General features: G+C 36.6%; 1 protein-coding gene across 1 annotated transcript in view; it reads right to left on the bottom strand.

Moving 5' to 3' along the window:
* UST (uronyl 2-sulfotransferase) overlaps positions 1–13,699 on the bottom strand; it is a 381,294-nt gene that overhangs the window by 222,339 nt on the left and 145,256 nt on the right. The window contains exon 2 of the mRNA XM_036768102.1: positions 10,561–10,604. Coding sequence (XP_036623997.1) covers positions 10,561–10,604 — 44 coding nt within the window. The remainder of the gene's footprint in view (positions 1–10,560; positions 10,605–13,699) is intronic.

Genomic DNA, 13,699 nt, shown 5'->3' on the forward strand with positions numbered 1-13,699 from the left:
CCCAGTTGTGAAACCTATGACGCCTCTCACTAAAAGAGTTGACAATCATGTATAAGGAAGAAAACATCTATAAAGCCTGGACAAAGGAAACAGAGATCAGAGCAAAGGGTAGAGCAGAGGACATTGCCTTGTCAGCTGTTTCCACAACTTAATTAAATTCCTAAAGCCCCCATATTATGTGTGAATGTAACTGAAAGACCCCCCCTTTAGCAAAATAACTCCTTTCTTAATATACAGATGCATATACATTTCATAGTCATAACCACTGGTTATATTCTCTAGACATGTTTCACATAGATAAGCTTGGTTGGAACCAAGGCAGTGTCTAAGCTTACTCTACCATTCACCCAAGATAAACCTATAACTCTTCCCTTTACACATATCTATACTCTTCTAAAAATTCTATTAATAACCCATGATTTTTTCACTAGTTAGCCAGAGCAGACCAGCCAGCTTGGTCACTGAGGCTGACTCACTAGCAGGATAGGGGAACCTACTTGGCTCTGCCCAAAGGGAGCTACCAACCCCTGTAAGCGTGGACAGCTCCGGGCAGACAACTCCTATGGGACTTGCCCAACACCATATCTGGCCCTAGGCATTTATATCTGCCTTTATAATAAACATTGTGTATTTTGCATCACTCCTCACTGGGCCTGAGTTATTCATGGCATGGGCAGACTGGCCAGAAAGATAAAGAGTATTTACAGTGATGCCATATGAAGATTGGATGGTTACCCCAGAGAAGAGAGGCCTTGGCAGGAGTAGGTTATGCTTTAAATATTTAAAAGATTGTTATGTGGAAGACTCCACTAAAATCTCATGCTGATCCCTCCCTCAGAATAGTGGCATAGTGACCCATGCCAAATCTATATCAGCATAGTGCAAGCTCCAGCAATTCCTGTCAAGGTGGAAAGGTTCTTCTGAGTATAGGTTTGTCAACAGAACTCATTCCTGGCATCTGACAATAAGTTTCACTAAGCTCAGAGATGCATTGCCAGGCTGGCTGCAGGGCAGTAGATTTTTTCACAGGTCCTTTAACTAACTAAAACATATGTCATGTGGAGGGAGAATTAAATTTATTCTGCCACAGAGGGAAGACTCAAGTAGAACCCAAGGCCAGGTAGGAACAGGGAGACAGATTTAAGTCTGATGTAAGGTAAAAAACTTCCTAACAGTAAGATCTGTTCACCACTGCTGGAAGACTTCCAATGACCATTTCCTGAAATTCATGCTTTGGATAGGGATTAGATGAGATGATTTCTGAGGTCCTTTCCAATTTCATAATCCAATAAGTACCATGTCACTCTAATTCTTTAATTAGAGGCTAGAGGGGGCTCCTCCAGTGAATAAAAGACTGGAATAGATAACTTCTAAGTTTCTTTCTGACCTTCTAAGTCCATGACTTTAATGAATAATATTAGGAATAGAATAAGTGAAAAATAGTTTACTCTACCTGATATTTGTTATCTTCAAAAGCTCGTATATCACTATTGTCTTTTAAGTATGGTATCTGGTACTGGCATTGAATATTTGTAACAACAAGCACCCTAGCATACAGAGAAGAACCTGCTAGCACAGGTTCTTTGATTGGCTTTACTAGAAAAGATAGCTTTTCAAGGGGTCAACAGTCTTCTTTAATTACATTTACTAGTTCAGGGGAAGGGTCGGCACTGAACGTCAGAGAAAATACAAGCAGAGAAATCAGCATAAAGACCAATAGACAGGGCTCTTAACTGCCTGAACCAAAGCAATATTGCTATACACTTCACATACACCACTGGATCGAGAGAGCCTTTATATCTGAGCAGTCAGGAGGTCTTCTCAGTCTTAATCAGGAAATCAAAAGAGCCTTCTCATAAGCTAACCCCCCAAAGCAAAATACCAACTCAGAGTATATATATACCTCTCAAAGCCAGAAGGCATCACAACCCTGGTGACTCAGTGCCTAATCAACTTAGTACCAAAAGGTGTGAAAGCCTTCCTACAAGCAAGCCTCCCCCTAAGCAAACTCCCCCTTAGGCAAGTCCCTCTCCCAATGGGCTCCACATGAGGCCTATTAATGGGTGCGGAAGATCTTATTATCTCATTAACATTATAATATTTAAACCTAGCAATTGTAATAAAGAGCTGTATTAAAAAAATTAAACACTAGCTCGGGCAACCCAGAGCCATGACATATGACCTATTTTTCTTATTCACATGACCATGTACTGGTGGCATCCTACCACCATCTTTTAAGCAGTAAATACTTTGCGTGAAAGGACATAAACTTATAATTAAATTTGAAAAGTTTTAAGTTTATAGCTCAGGATGAAGATCATGTCTGGTTGAAATGTTAGACTGGGTATGTGAGGCATCAAGGAAAAGTATTCACCCTTTGGGGCTGTCTCCCATGTCTGGATTGCACTTTCTCCTCACCTCTGCCTCTTGCAATGCCTACTTTCCATTAAAGTCCAGCTTAATCCTCCCAGATGTTTGTTCCTCAAACCCAGAAATTGTTTTGTATACATATTCATGTTGTATACATATTGTGTGTATGTGTGTTTAAGAGGCAATGTGGCATAGTGGATGGAATGTTAGCCTTGAAGCCAGGAAGATCTGGGTTCAAATCCCAGGGCAAATTGTACAACTCTTCATGGTAAAAGTAACTAAGACTGTAAATTTTCAGAAGTATTGGTTTGTATTGATAGAAGGAATTTCTTCATCTGGGCATTCCCTATACCAATGTAATCATAGATCCATATTTATAATATTGATGTTATAGTAAAAATTGTTCTTTCTTCACCCTACATCAGTTCATACAAGTCTTTTTATAACTCTGTGAAATCATTTGGACAATTTAAATGAAATAAGTGAATATTTCAAAAATATTAAATATCCCAATTATTAAAGAAATTGAGAATTTTAACAACCCAATCTCAGAAAAAGACATTGAACAAGTTATATGTGAGCTTCCAAGGAAAATGACTCCAAGACTAAGTTAATTCATTTATAAGTGAATTCTATCAAATACTCAAAGAATAATTAATCCCAACATTATGTAAACTGCCTGTAAAAAAGCAAAAGAACTAGTACTCCTACCAAATTCCTTCTATTACAAAGATTTACATAAACCAGGAAGTCAGAACAGAGAAAGAACAATATGGACCAATATTCCTAATGAAAATTGATGCAAAAATGTTAAATAAAATATTAGCAGAAAGGCTTAAAGAACATGTCACAGAGATTATACACCATGACTAGGTTGGATTTATGCTAGTCATGGATGATTGATTTTATATTAGGAAAACTATAAACTTAATTAACCATAGTAATAGCAAATAATTTTGAAGACTTACATAAACACATAAAGAACTAAATGAGCAGAACCAGAAATGTCAGTGAATAAGAATAAGTAAATAATATTTTTAAATTTCTATTTTTATTATTAATTTCTGAAATAAAATCAGCATTTTCATAACATTATAGTATTAAAAAAGATTACACATGAAATGGCAAATCAATAATGTAAATTATTCCTTTAAAAATTATATTCCTTTAAAATTGTATTGATATTACTATTCCTTTAAAATATATAATAAAGTTATCATGTAACTTTCTTTTATTTTTCACCCCCACCCCCACCCTGAGATGGCTACCATTAGACAAGCAAATGCTCTGTGCCAGGCACTGTGCTAAGCACTGGGTATAATAAAAAGAGGCAAAAGACAGTCCTTGCCATTGAGGAGATAACAATTTAATGAGCCACTGACAATCTAATGAACATTTATTCAATAACACCAACACTGTAAAGACAAGAACTTTGAAAGCTGTAAGAACTATGGTCAATATAATGACCACTCATGATTTCAGATGACTGATGATGAAACGTGCTATCTACCTCCTGATAGGGAGTACGTGATTCAGAGTACAGAATGAGACTAATAATTTTTTTAGCACGGCCAATCAGGGAATTTATTTTGCTTGTCTCTAAATATTTATTATGAGAACTTTGTTTTTCTTTTTTCCGGGAGAGAAAACAGATTTTTGTTAATTAAAACAAATAAAACTTTAAGAAAGAAACCACAGGTCTAATCCTGCATCTTTGTACATGCTATCTCCCCAGTAGAATGTAATCTTTTTGAGGTCAGGGACTGTTTTACTTTTGTTCTTGTATTTACAGTGCCTAGCATTGTGCTTTGCACATAGTAGGTATTTAATAAATGATTAAGTACTTAATAACATGTTCACTGATTAATGGGCAAACCATTAAGTAGATTTTTTTTTTAGGGGATGGAGGTAAAGAGAGCAGAGTCTACAATGCATTAGAAAGAGAAAAAGTAAAATAGCTAATGAATCACTTTGTGACACTTAAACTTCCCTGGTTAATGATGCTGCTCACTTAGGCATTTAACATTGTTATTTATATATTTGGGGAAAGGAGGGCAGTGGCCTTAAGGCAAAAACACGATCTCCTCATATCCTCCCCCATTATTTTTCACTTCTTCCCATTTACTTTCACTGTTTGATCCTCTTCCCTTGTTGGATTGTCAAGTAGAACCTTAATGCGTTTTATTATTTTAACTAATAATGAAAGATTTTATAAATGATCCATACCTATCTTTGATTCTGTGCTTAACTATCTTAAGGGAAGCCTTATTTATTTCTTATACTAAACATAAATCTATCCTTACTTTTATTTTTATCTCTATTTTGAAACTCTACAACATTCTCTAAAATAAATGGACTCGACATTCTAAAATTCTTTTTAAATCCTGAATAGTAAACAGTTCCCTAACATCTTTTAGTGCTGTGATACTTCCTAGTACTTAGTTTAGAATTAGTAAGAATGTTACAGTTTATGCTCATCAGTAAGAAACTCCCTAAGGCCCCTTGTATGCTTTCATTCCTGATGAGCTCCAGATACTACAAAGATAATACACATTCTAGAAAGTTAGTGTAATTATGCTAAAGTCAGAAGTCATTACATTTTTTTCAGCATATTTTTGTCATTACCCATCATCATTATGAACTTAAGTACCCTTCTATTTCAGCTCCATAATTCCATTCTTAAAGTCCTCATAAGTCAAAATTCTATTTTGGGGGGAAACTGAAGCCAAGTATCACATACCACAGACCAAGTAGTGTTGATTTTCTTATTTACAGATCCTACAAACTTCAGATACTCCCAACATTCTTTTTCTTCTAGAAATTACACTGCCAACCATACTTCTCTTTTCTAATTCCCTCAGATACCTGTGCCTCCCCCTCCCACATTACCTTCTATTTATTTTCTTTATATCTTTTATATACCTATATACACACCTGCTCAACATGAAGCTTGACATGGTAGATAGAGAGCTGGCTTAGAAGCCAGGAAGAACTGGTTTCAATTCTCATCCCTGTAACAACAATGCTGCTTGACATTATGGCTGTGTAAGACCAATAACACCAGCACACAGGAAGGCTGCTAGCTCAGGTTCTTTGATCTGCTTTCTGCTTTTCTAAGGTAAGCAACTTTAAGAGGTTTACAATCTCACTTTAATTAAACATACATATACCATTCACTTAGTTCAGGGGGGAAAGCCAACACCCTAAACTTCAGAAAGCATACAAACAGGAATTACAAGCAGAAATTATATAAATAGAGCAAATAACACAAACCAGCAGACAGGCTTCTAGTTGTCCATCTCGATATATACATACTTACCAGAGAAAAGCACCAATGTCTGGGTTTTCAAAGCCAGAGGGCTGCTTCAGTGGCTAGCCAGAGTCTCATCACCAACACTTTTTCAATGAGTGTGCCCCCAAAACAAAATGCTAACCTCAGACCTTATATACACATCTCAGGTCCCTGGGGCACTTGATTATCTCAGTGCTGAGATGCATTCAAACAAAAAATAGCAAAAAGTCCTACTTTGCTTGCCATTGCAAGACTCATCAAAGGTGCTTAAGTACCTCGGGATTCCAAAAGAGAAAATAGTAAAAAAAAAAAAAAAAAAAAAAAAAAGTCCCACACTAATTATCATAACAATTCCCAACACATACTGGCTATGTGACCCTGGATAAATCATGTAGCCTCTCAATGTTATAGACAATGCTCTAAAACTTTAAGTTGCAGTGAAGATGCTGATTGAAATTGGTAAAGGGAGTTTGCTTATCTGGGGATTCCCTGGCTAATGTTTTTTTATACTTGTTTCTGCTTTTACTTAGCAGCTATAGTACTGACTGTTGAGAGGGCTGAGAAAGCACAGGTCTAGTAACTGACATGCTTCATGTCATGTAATTTATCAACTGGAAAGTGGTAGTAGTGATGTTGGAGACAAGAAAAGTATATAATTATATAACTGTACTAATAAGATACTAAAATTATTCCTTCCCTTCTCTATCTTCTTTTTTCTCTTCCAGGTGTTCAATGCTGTCATGGTTTTCTTTCCCAAATTCTCCCTATAGATCAAAGATTACTTAAATTATGTTTTAGTGTAAATTAGTTTCAGAGCTGATTCTGAGATAGCTTGAAAGACTGGGGTCCTAGGATCTGGTGGAACAGAAAAACATATTTCCAGCATTCTGGATCATGAGATTATCAGGATGTGGAGTAACCCCTGCCCCAGAAGAACTCTTTCCCAATGGCCAATTCCCTTTCTCTTCTCAACTAGCCTCACCTCCTTCTTACTCCCAGACAGAAATTCTCATTCTCGCTATGCCTTCACCTGTCTAGAACATCATTGCTTAGGTCACTCTCTACCCAAAGCATAGCTGTAATGCAGTTGGAGATTTAAGTATAGGACCTTTGTCTTTTAAAGGTAGAGTGTCTATTTGTGAGAAACAGAATAAAGGAAAACTGTTAGCCTTGTCATTGTGTCTAGATACTATAGAGCTAACAAAAGAAAAAGAAAATGAAAAGCTCATTTTTTTATGAAAAAGTAATGCCATTTGTATAAATAGCTCACTATTCCCTTCTAATTGCCCTCTAGCACAGTAACTATTGTGCATTTTCTTGCAGGTGCATTGAGATAAATTTATTGTAGATTTCTTTGAACAAACAACAATATTTATATATTATATTTTCATATTATGGCTTTTATTAGGAATACTTATGTGTATATCTACCTCTGTACTCAAAATGTCAACTTCAAGAGTTCAAAGACTATTGAAAAAATTTTGTTTGAATTCCATGTAGGGTCTATTATAGTATTTTCCTGAAGACCTCCATTAGGTCCTCAATACTGCTTGACTCTCAATCTCATTCCCCACAAACACTGTTGCAAAGTCACATTCACACCGTATAAAATTCACTTGCTTCTAAAGACTTAGCCTCCTAAAGAATCTGATGGGCTTGCCTTCAATTCCTTACATTCATGCCTCAAAACTTTTCAGTATCATCATACATTTTTCCTTCTTCCCTTCTGCTTCAGAGAAAGAATTATCCTCAACCCCCCTCTGAAGCTAATTCCTCTGTGGCATCATGGATAGAAGGCTGGACTGGGAGTCAGAAGTCTGCATCCAAATCTTGATTCAGGGTCTTACTAATTACATGACCCTGGGCAAGTCACTTAACCTCTTTCAGCTTCAGTTTTCTTATTAGTAAAATGAGGATAAAAAGCCACTACCTCACAGGGTTGTTGTTAGGATCAACCAAAGTAACATGCAAAACAGCTTGTAAATGTCAAAGCACTACAGAGATGATAACTGTTATCCTCCTCCTCATCATCACTATTAGTAAATGTTGTAGTAACAGTAATACCACTTTCTGCTTCCTCCAAGACATTGTTTCGGCAATCATCTACTTTCTCTCAGGCCTCTTAAATTTTTCCTTCTCCCCCAGATTCTTCCCACATGCTTATAGACCTGTTTAAATCTCCTTAATCCTAATGCAGCATTCCCTTGAATATTTTACCCTCTCTACCAATAGTCTTGTCTTCCTTTTCTTCCCTTCACAGCCAAATTTGTGGGAAAGAGGTCAATTCCTGAAGCTTTTCTCCTTCATCATCTCCTCTTTTCTCAAACCCTTGCATCCCCAACACTCCCCTGAAAGCCTAACCCTGAAAGTGGGTGTTCCTCAGTGTTCTGTTCTTATATCTCTCCTATCCTCCCTGTACACTTCCTATATTGACACTCTCGCTGCTTTGACTTTGGCTACAATCTCCACAAGTGATTCCTAAATCTCTTAACCCCAGTACTGATCAAATGTCTACCCCAGACTCACATTTCCAATGGACATCCCCACCTGAATGGACTACCAACACTTCATACTCAATCTATCCAAAAGCATACGATTCTCTCCAAACCTGCTTCTTGTGCTGACTTCACTTCCACTGTTGTTACTGTCACCACCATTCATCTTGTTCCCATGTTGGAAATTTTGTTGTTATATTTACTCTGTCCTCTCTCACATTCCCAAAATATCCCGTAAGTTCCTAAGTTCTGTGGATTGCACATCCACATCTCTCCATCCCTTCTCTTCTGTTTTAACTGTCATAGCATCATAGTCCATTTCTCATATACTTAGTATATATACTTATATTTCTCACATAATCACTACACACATATATTTCACATACTTGAATTATTTGACATCAGTCATAACCTCACTACACTGGAAGCTCTGAGTTCTTTGTAAACTTTAAAGCACTATACAATTATTGCTGTTTGATTGTTATTATTATCTAGCAATTACCCTCTAGAAATGGAAAGGCAACAGTGCTGCCCAGAACCTAAATGAGAGCATTCACTCCATTCTGATTCTAAGACTGCCTATAGGTAGTACATCAAAGCAAGGAGGGCCCAAGTATCTGAGCTGATCTTCCTAAACTGGTTTAATTTTGCTTGTAGAAAAACAGTGGTGTAATGGAGAGAGAGCCTCTGATAATATGGTGGCTGTGTGACTCTGAGAAAGTCACTTGAACTCTCAGTGCTCTAAGCACCTTTCAAAGACTGTAAGTTGCAGAGAAAATGCCAATCTGAATTGTCATAAGGAGTTTCCTCACCTGGGAGTTCCTATACCGATGAAATGACCTACAGCATCCATACCAGTTAAGTCACAGGTTTAGTTCCTATCCCCTAATATGTATATAAAGTATGTTGATCATTGTGTGATGATCAACTTTGATAGACTTGGATCTATGCAGCAATACATTGATCTAAGACAATTCCAAAAGACTCATGAGGGAAACGCTACCCACATCCAGAGAAAGAACTATGGAGTCGGAATGCAGATCAAAGCATGCTATTTTCATTTCTTTGTTTTTTCTTTCTCATGATTTTTCCCTTTAATTCTGATTCTTCTTTTACAACATGACTAATGTAGAAATATGCTTAATATGATTGTACATGTGTAGCCTATATCAGATTGCTTGCTGTCTTGGGGAGAGAGGGAGAAAAAAATTGGAACTCAAAATCTTATAAAAGTGAATGCTAAACACTTATGAAAATTTTTTAAAAGAAAAAAGTCCACTGACAGGAGAGAGGGAAGGTGGAAGGGATGAAGGGAGGGTAGTAGAGAGGGAGGAGGGGGGGGAGGGAGAGAGAGAGAGAGAGAGAGAGAGAGAGAGAGAGAGAGAGAGAGAGAGAGAGAGAGAAAGAGAGAGAGAGAGAGAACACAAAATAGTTAAGACTTGATTGTGGCAGAGCAGTGCAGTTCTCAGATGTCTGGTTACCTGGGTGACATTTCCTATACACCTATGCTTATGTTCCCATGTGTTATGTGTATCCCTGGGGAAAGACTTGTGCATTTACATGTGCTGTGTGCTCCTTGCAGTCTTAAGCAATGAAAACATCAAAGGGTTAGGCGATGCTGATTTTCTCATAAGGTCATCTTCAAAAAATACCTTCAAAATCCTGTTCTACATTCTTTGACATGTTAGTGTCAGAAATTGTGGGACTCTGACAGAGACCTATTATCTTGTACCTCCTCCAGCTCTTTTCATAGTGCCCTTCACAGAACATGCATTTAATGATTTTTGCTGAATTGAATTCCAGCACTAAACTGCTCATATACATTGGTCTTCATAGTTTGTTGATCACATAGCACAGACATCAATTTACACCTTTTAAAAATTTAGAGGGAAAAATGACCATCATATTGATCTGGTACAAAAGATTAATTCTGACATACTGAATAAATAAATAGGAATTATACTCTGGTTCAACACAAAGGCAAAACAAAAGCAGAGCCCTATAAATTGAAAATAAGTAGTGAGATTAGAAGTTGGCATATAAGAAGCCAAAATACACACAATCAGTTCAGCATTCCCAATATGCAACTTAAAACTCCAACTTTCTAATTTATTATTATTGCCAGAACAATTTTGATTTTCCAAAAACTTACAACAAACAAAAGAGAGAATTAAAAGAATAATTTTCCACTCCAAATTTTTGTTCTGTGAAAAAGTAGAGAAGGAGAAAACATTTACACTGATTTGTTTTAGCTTGAAAAAAGGTGTCCTTGTTTTCCATTATCTATGTGACCTGTTTTATGAAAGTTCTGAAAATGACGTTTTCTGAGACAATGAATACATGTTCATGCATTCATAAACCAAAAGGAAGGTGAGATTTCTACACTCTTTATAAATACTTTACCTTGCTAGGAAATGGTCCATGGTCATCCAAATAAGTGGAATTACCTAGGGAAAAAAAGAAAAATAGGAGATGAGAGAACTGTTACTTATAATAATTATACTAATTATATCATCCATTGATGTCCCAATCTAGTGCCTCACTGTAGAATTGAGTTTAACTTGAATTCTCAAAGTTCTAGAAGATTTTGTATTGTAAGTTCTAATCAAACCTACAAATTGACTGACCCAGTCAGTCAATAAACAATTATTAAGGGCCTAGCATGTGCCAGACACCATGTTAAGGACCAGATGGACTATTTGTCTGCTGTCACTCACCTAGCAATGGACTCAGTGTGCACTGAGGACCAGCATGCTAGCCCAGTTCATGACTAGAAAGTTGACCACCATTGGACTAATTTTTAGGTTATCATAGCAATGATAACTCATGATTGTAAAGGTGCTTTATTGATTATAAAGTGCTTTTGTCACAATGACCTTGTTAGATAGTTAATGTAAACATGATTCCAGATGAGAAACTGAGGCTGAAAGAAGTTAAAAATGGCTTGTTCATAGTCACATAGCTAGTAAATGTCAAGATTGGGAGCAGACTCCATCTGATTAAAAAACTAAGCTTTTCTCCTACCACAGAAAAATATGCAAACAATTTAATGTTGTTAGTGAAGAGAAAATTAGTCTTTTAAAGTCATTTCTTTTTAGTAAATAATGCAAAACAAAATAGTCAACAGCTGCATTCATCAGGTAGAATTTTGGTTCATACTATATTTCTTGGTTTATAGTTTGATGGCTTACAAATATGGTACATACAAACAAATAGAGTATATGTTTAAATGCATATGGCACAGATGTCAGGCAATGAACAATGAACTTCAATATTAGGCTAAAAGCATTTTAGAGAAGCAATCAAAGAAGGCTTCATTAGAGGATTTCCTATAGCTTGAGGTCACCTTTCCTTTCCCATTAAACAGTTCTTTTCATAATCACTACTTTTTCTCCTCATGCTGTCCTTATGAATTCACTCTTTGGTCCCTCTAATTTTCTCCCTTCCTTAGGGAGGAAAGTTCTGTTTGTCTTCACTTAAAAAAGTACATTTTAATAATGTGTGGTTATTACTTCTAACTGTAAAAGACTAGATTATCCCAGAGTATTATCAGTCATTGGTGCTGGTGCCCTAAAACGAAAACATCATTTGGAAATCTAGTATTCTGTGAATTTTCCTAGCTTTTTAGTACTTAAAAAAGGATAAGATTTGACTAAGGTTACTTATATCTTTAAATCTATGATTCTTAGTATTGTGAATTTGTTGTAGTGATAGTTATGTGAACGGATGCAGTAGAATCCTTGAATTTTAGAGCTAGGAGGAACCTTATGGAAAAGCATTGTCTCTGGAGGGAGAGAATCTATGTTTAAATCCCACTTCTGATACTACCTGTTTACCTTTCATCAGGTCATGAAACCTTTCTGGTCTTCAGCTTCCTCTTCTATAAAATGAAGGGATTGGACTAGATGGTGGCTGAAGTCCCTTCCAGCTCTTGGAGCTATGATCCTATAATCCAGTTTAACTGTCAGCATTGTATAGAAGAGGAAGCTGAGGCTTCAAGTATGAAGTGAAGTGACTTTCTCAAGGTCACACATACATACAGCTACTTAGAGCAAGGTGTAGAGAACACATCTCCTGATTTCTCTATCTACTATATCACACTCCCTTTCTGCAAGGGATGCTATATATTTATAATCTGAGATTATAGATAATTTGAAGATGGAAGCTATGATATAATACAATATAATATAATATTATATATAATCTGATATAGATCATATAGAGGGATCTGCAGAGAAGAAGATAATTAAGGAATAAGAGAAGCAACCACTCAGTCCTAAGGAGGAGTTAGCTTTCCCCAGCAGAGAAAAAAAAGGGATGAATTAAAAAATTGGAATATAAGGAAGAAAGCAATGTTTCATCAGTTTAGTTCATCTAGTAGAGGGAAGGTAGATATATATTTGCACCAAGAGCTTTCAGCTCCTGTTTTGCTCTACGCTTATTCATTATCTTGTCTAATCACTGTCACTTTTTATTTGGATTTTATATAATTATAAACTATTTGATATTGACAGTAACAAGCACTAATAGTTGTCACATAAGTCAATGCATTAAGGAACTTGTGAGGCTAAATGATCCTGCACATATATTTTGAAAATAATAGAGGGCATATATTTTAAAATGTCAATGGTGTTTATATCTCTACAATACTTAACAAAAAAGTATAATTCTAAAAACCTTTTTCAAATGATTGTGGTAAGCATATGCATTACAGCCCTTAAAAGTACAAAATATTCTCAATCTCTTCTCTCTCTCACAAAGTCTCATGAGATTTTAGTGATGTAAAAGGACTTTAGCCATTTCTAAACCCATTAATTCGTTTTGGGGAAGTGTCAGAACTGAAATTTGAACCTAAGACTTCAAATTTCAGATTCAATGCTTTTTCTACTACCCCACAGATTCTGAAGTGAAAGATGAGATTTTATTTGGGTTTTGCCTGAATCTGTGATTTCAGAATAGAGGGGAAGGGGACAAGCTTTTATTAAGTGACTATTATATGCCAGAAAAGGCACCAAATGCTTTGCTTTTATCTTGGGGCAGCTAGATGGCGCCATCGTGCATAGAGTTCCAGGCCTGAAGTCAGGAAGACTCCTCTCTTCCTGTGTTCAAATTGGGCCTCAGACACTTACCAGCTGTGTGACCCTGGGCAAGTCACTTAACCCCGTTTGCCTCACTTTCCTCATCTGTAAAATGAGCTAGAGAAGAAAATGGCACAACCACTCTAGTATCTTAACCAAGAAAACCCTAACTGGGGTCACAAAGAGTCAGGTACAACTGAAAAACTGCTTAAATTATTCTCTCATTTAATCTTCACAAGAACCCTGGGAAGTAGGTGCTATTATTACTGTCATCTTACAGATGGGGAAACTGAGGCAGCCAGTGGTTGCATGACTTGCCTGGGGTCACACAATCACTAAGTGTTTGATGCTGGATTTGCACTCAGGTCTTCCTGACTCCAAGCCCAGGATGATATCCACTGTGCCACCTAACTGGGATCTCCCAGTGAGGAAACTCCTTTTATCAATGCACTTGAGCACATTTT

This window comes from Trichosurus vulpecula, chromosome 7, assembly GCF_011100635.1.
Source record: "Trichosurus vulpecula isolate mTriVul1 chromosome 7, mTriVul1.pri, whole genome shotgun sequence".
NCBI lineage: Eukaryota > Metazoa > Chordata > Mammalia > Diprotodontia > Phalangeridae > Trichosurus > Trichosurus vulpecula.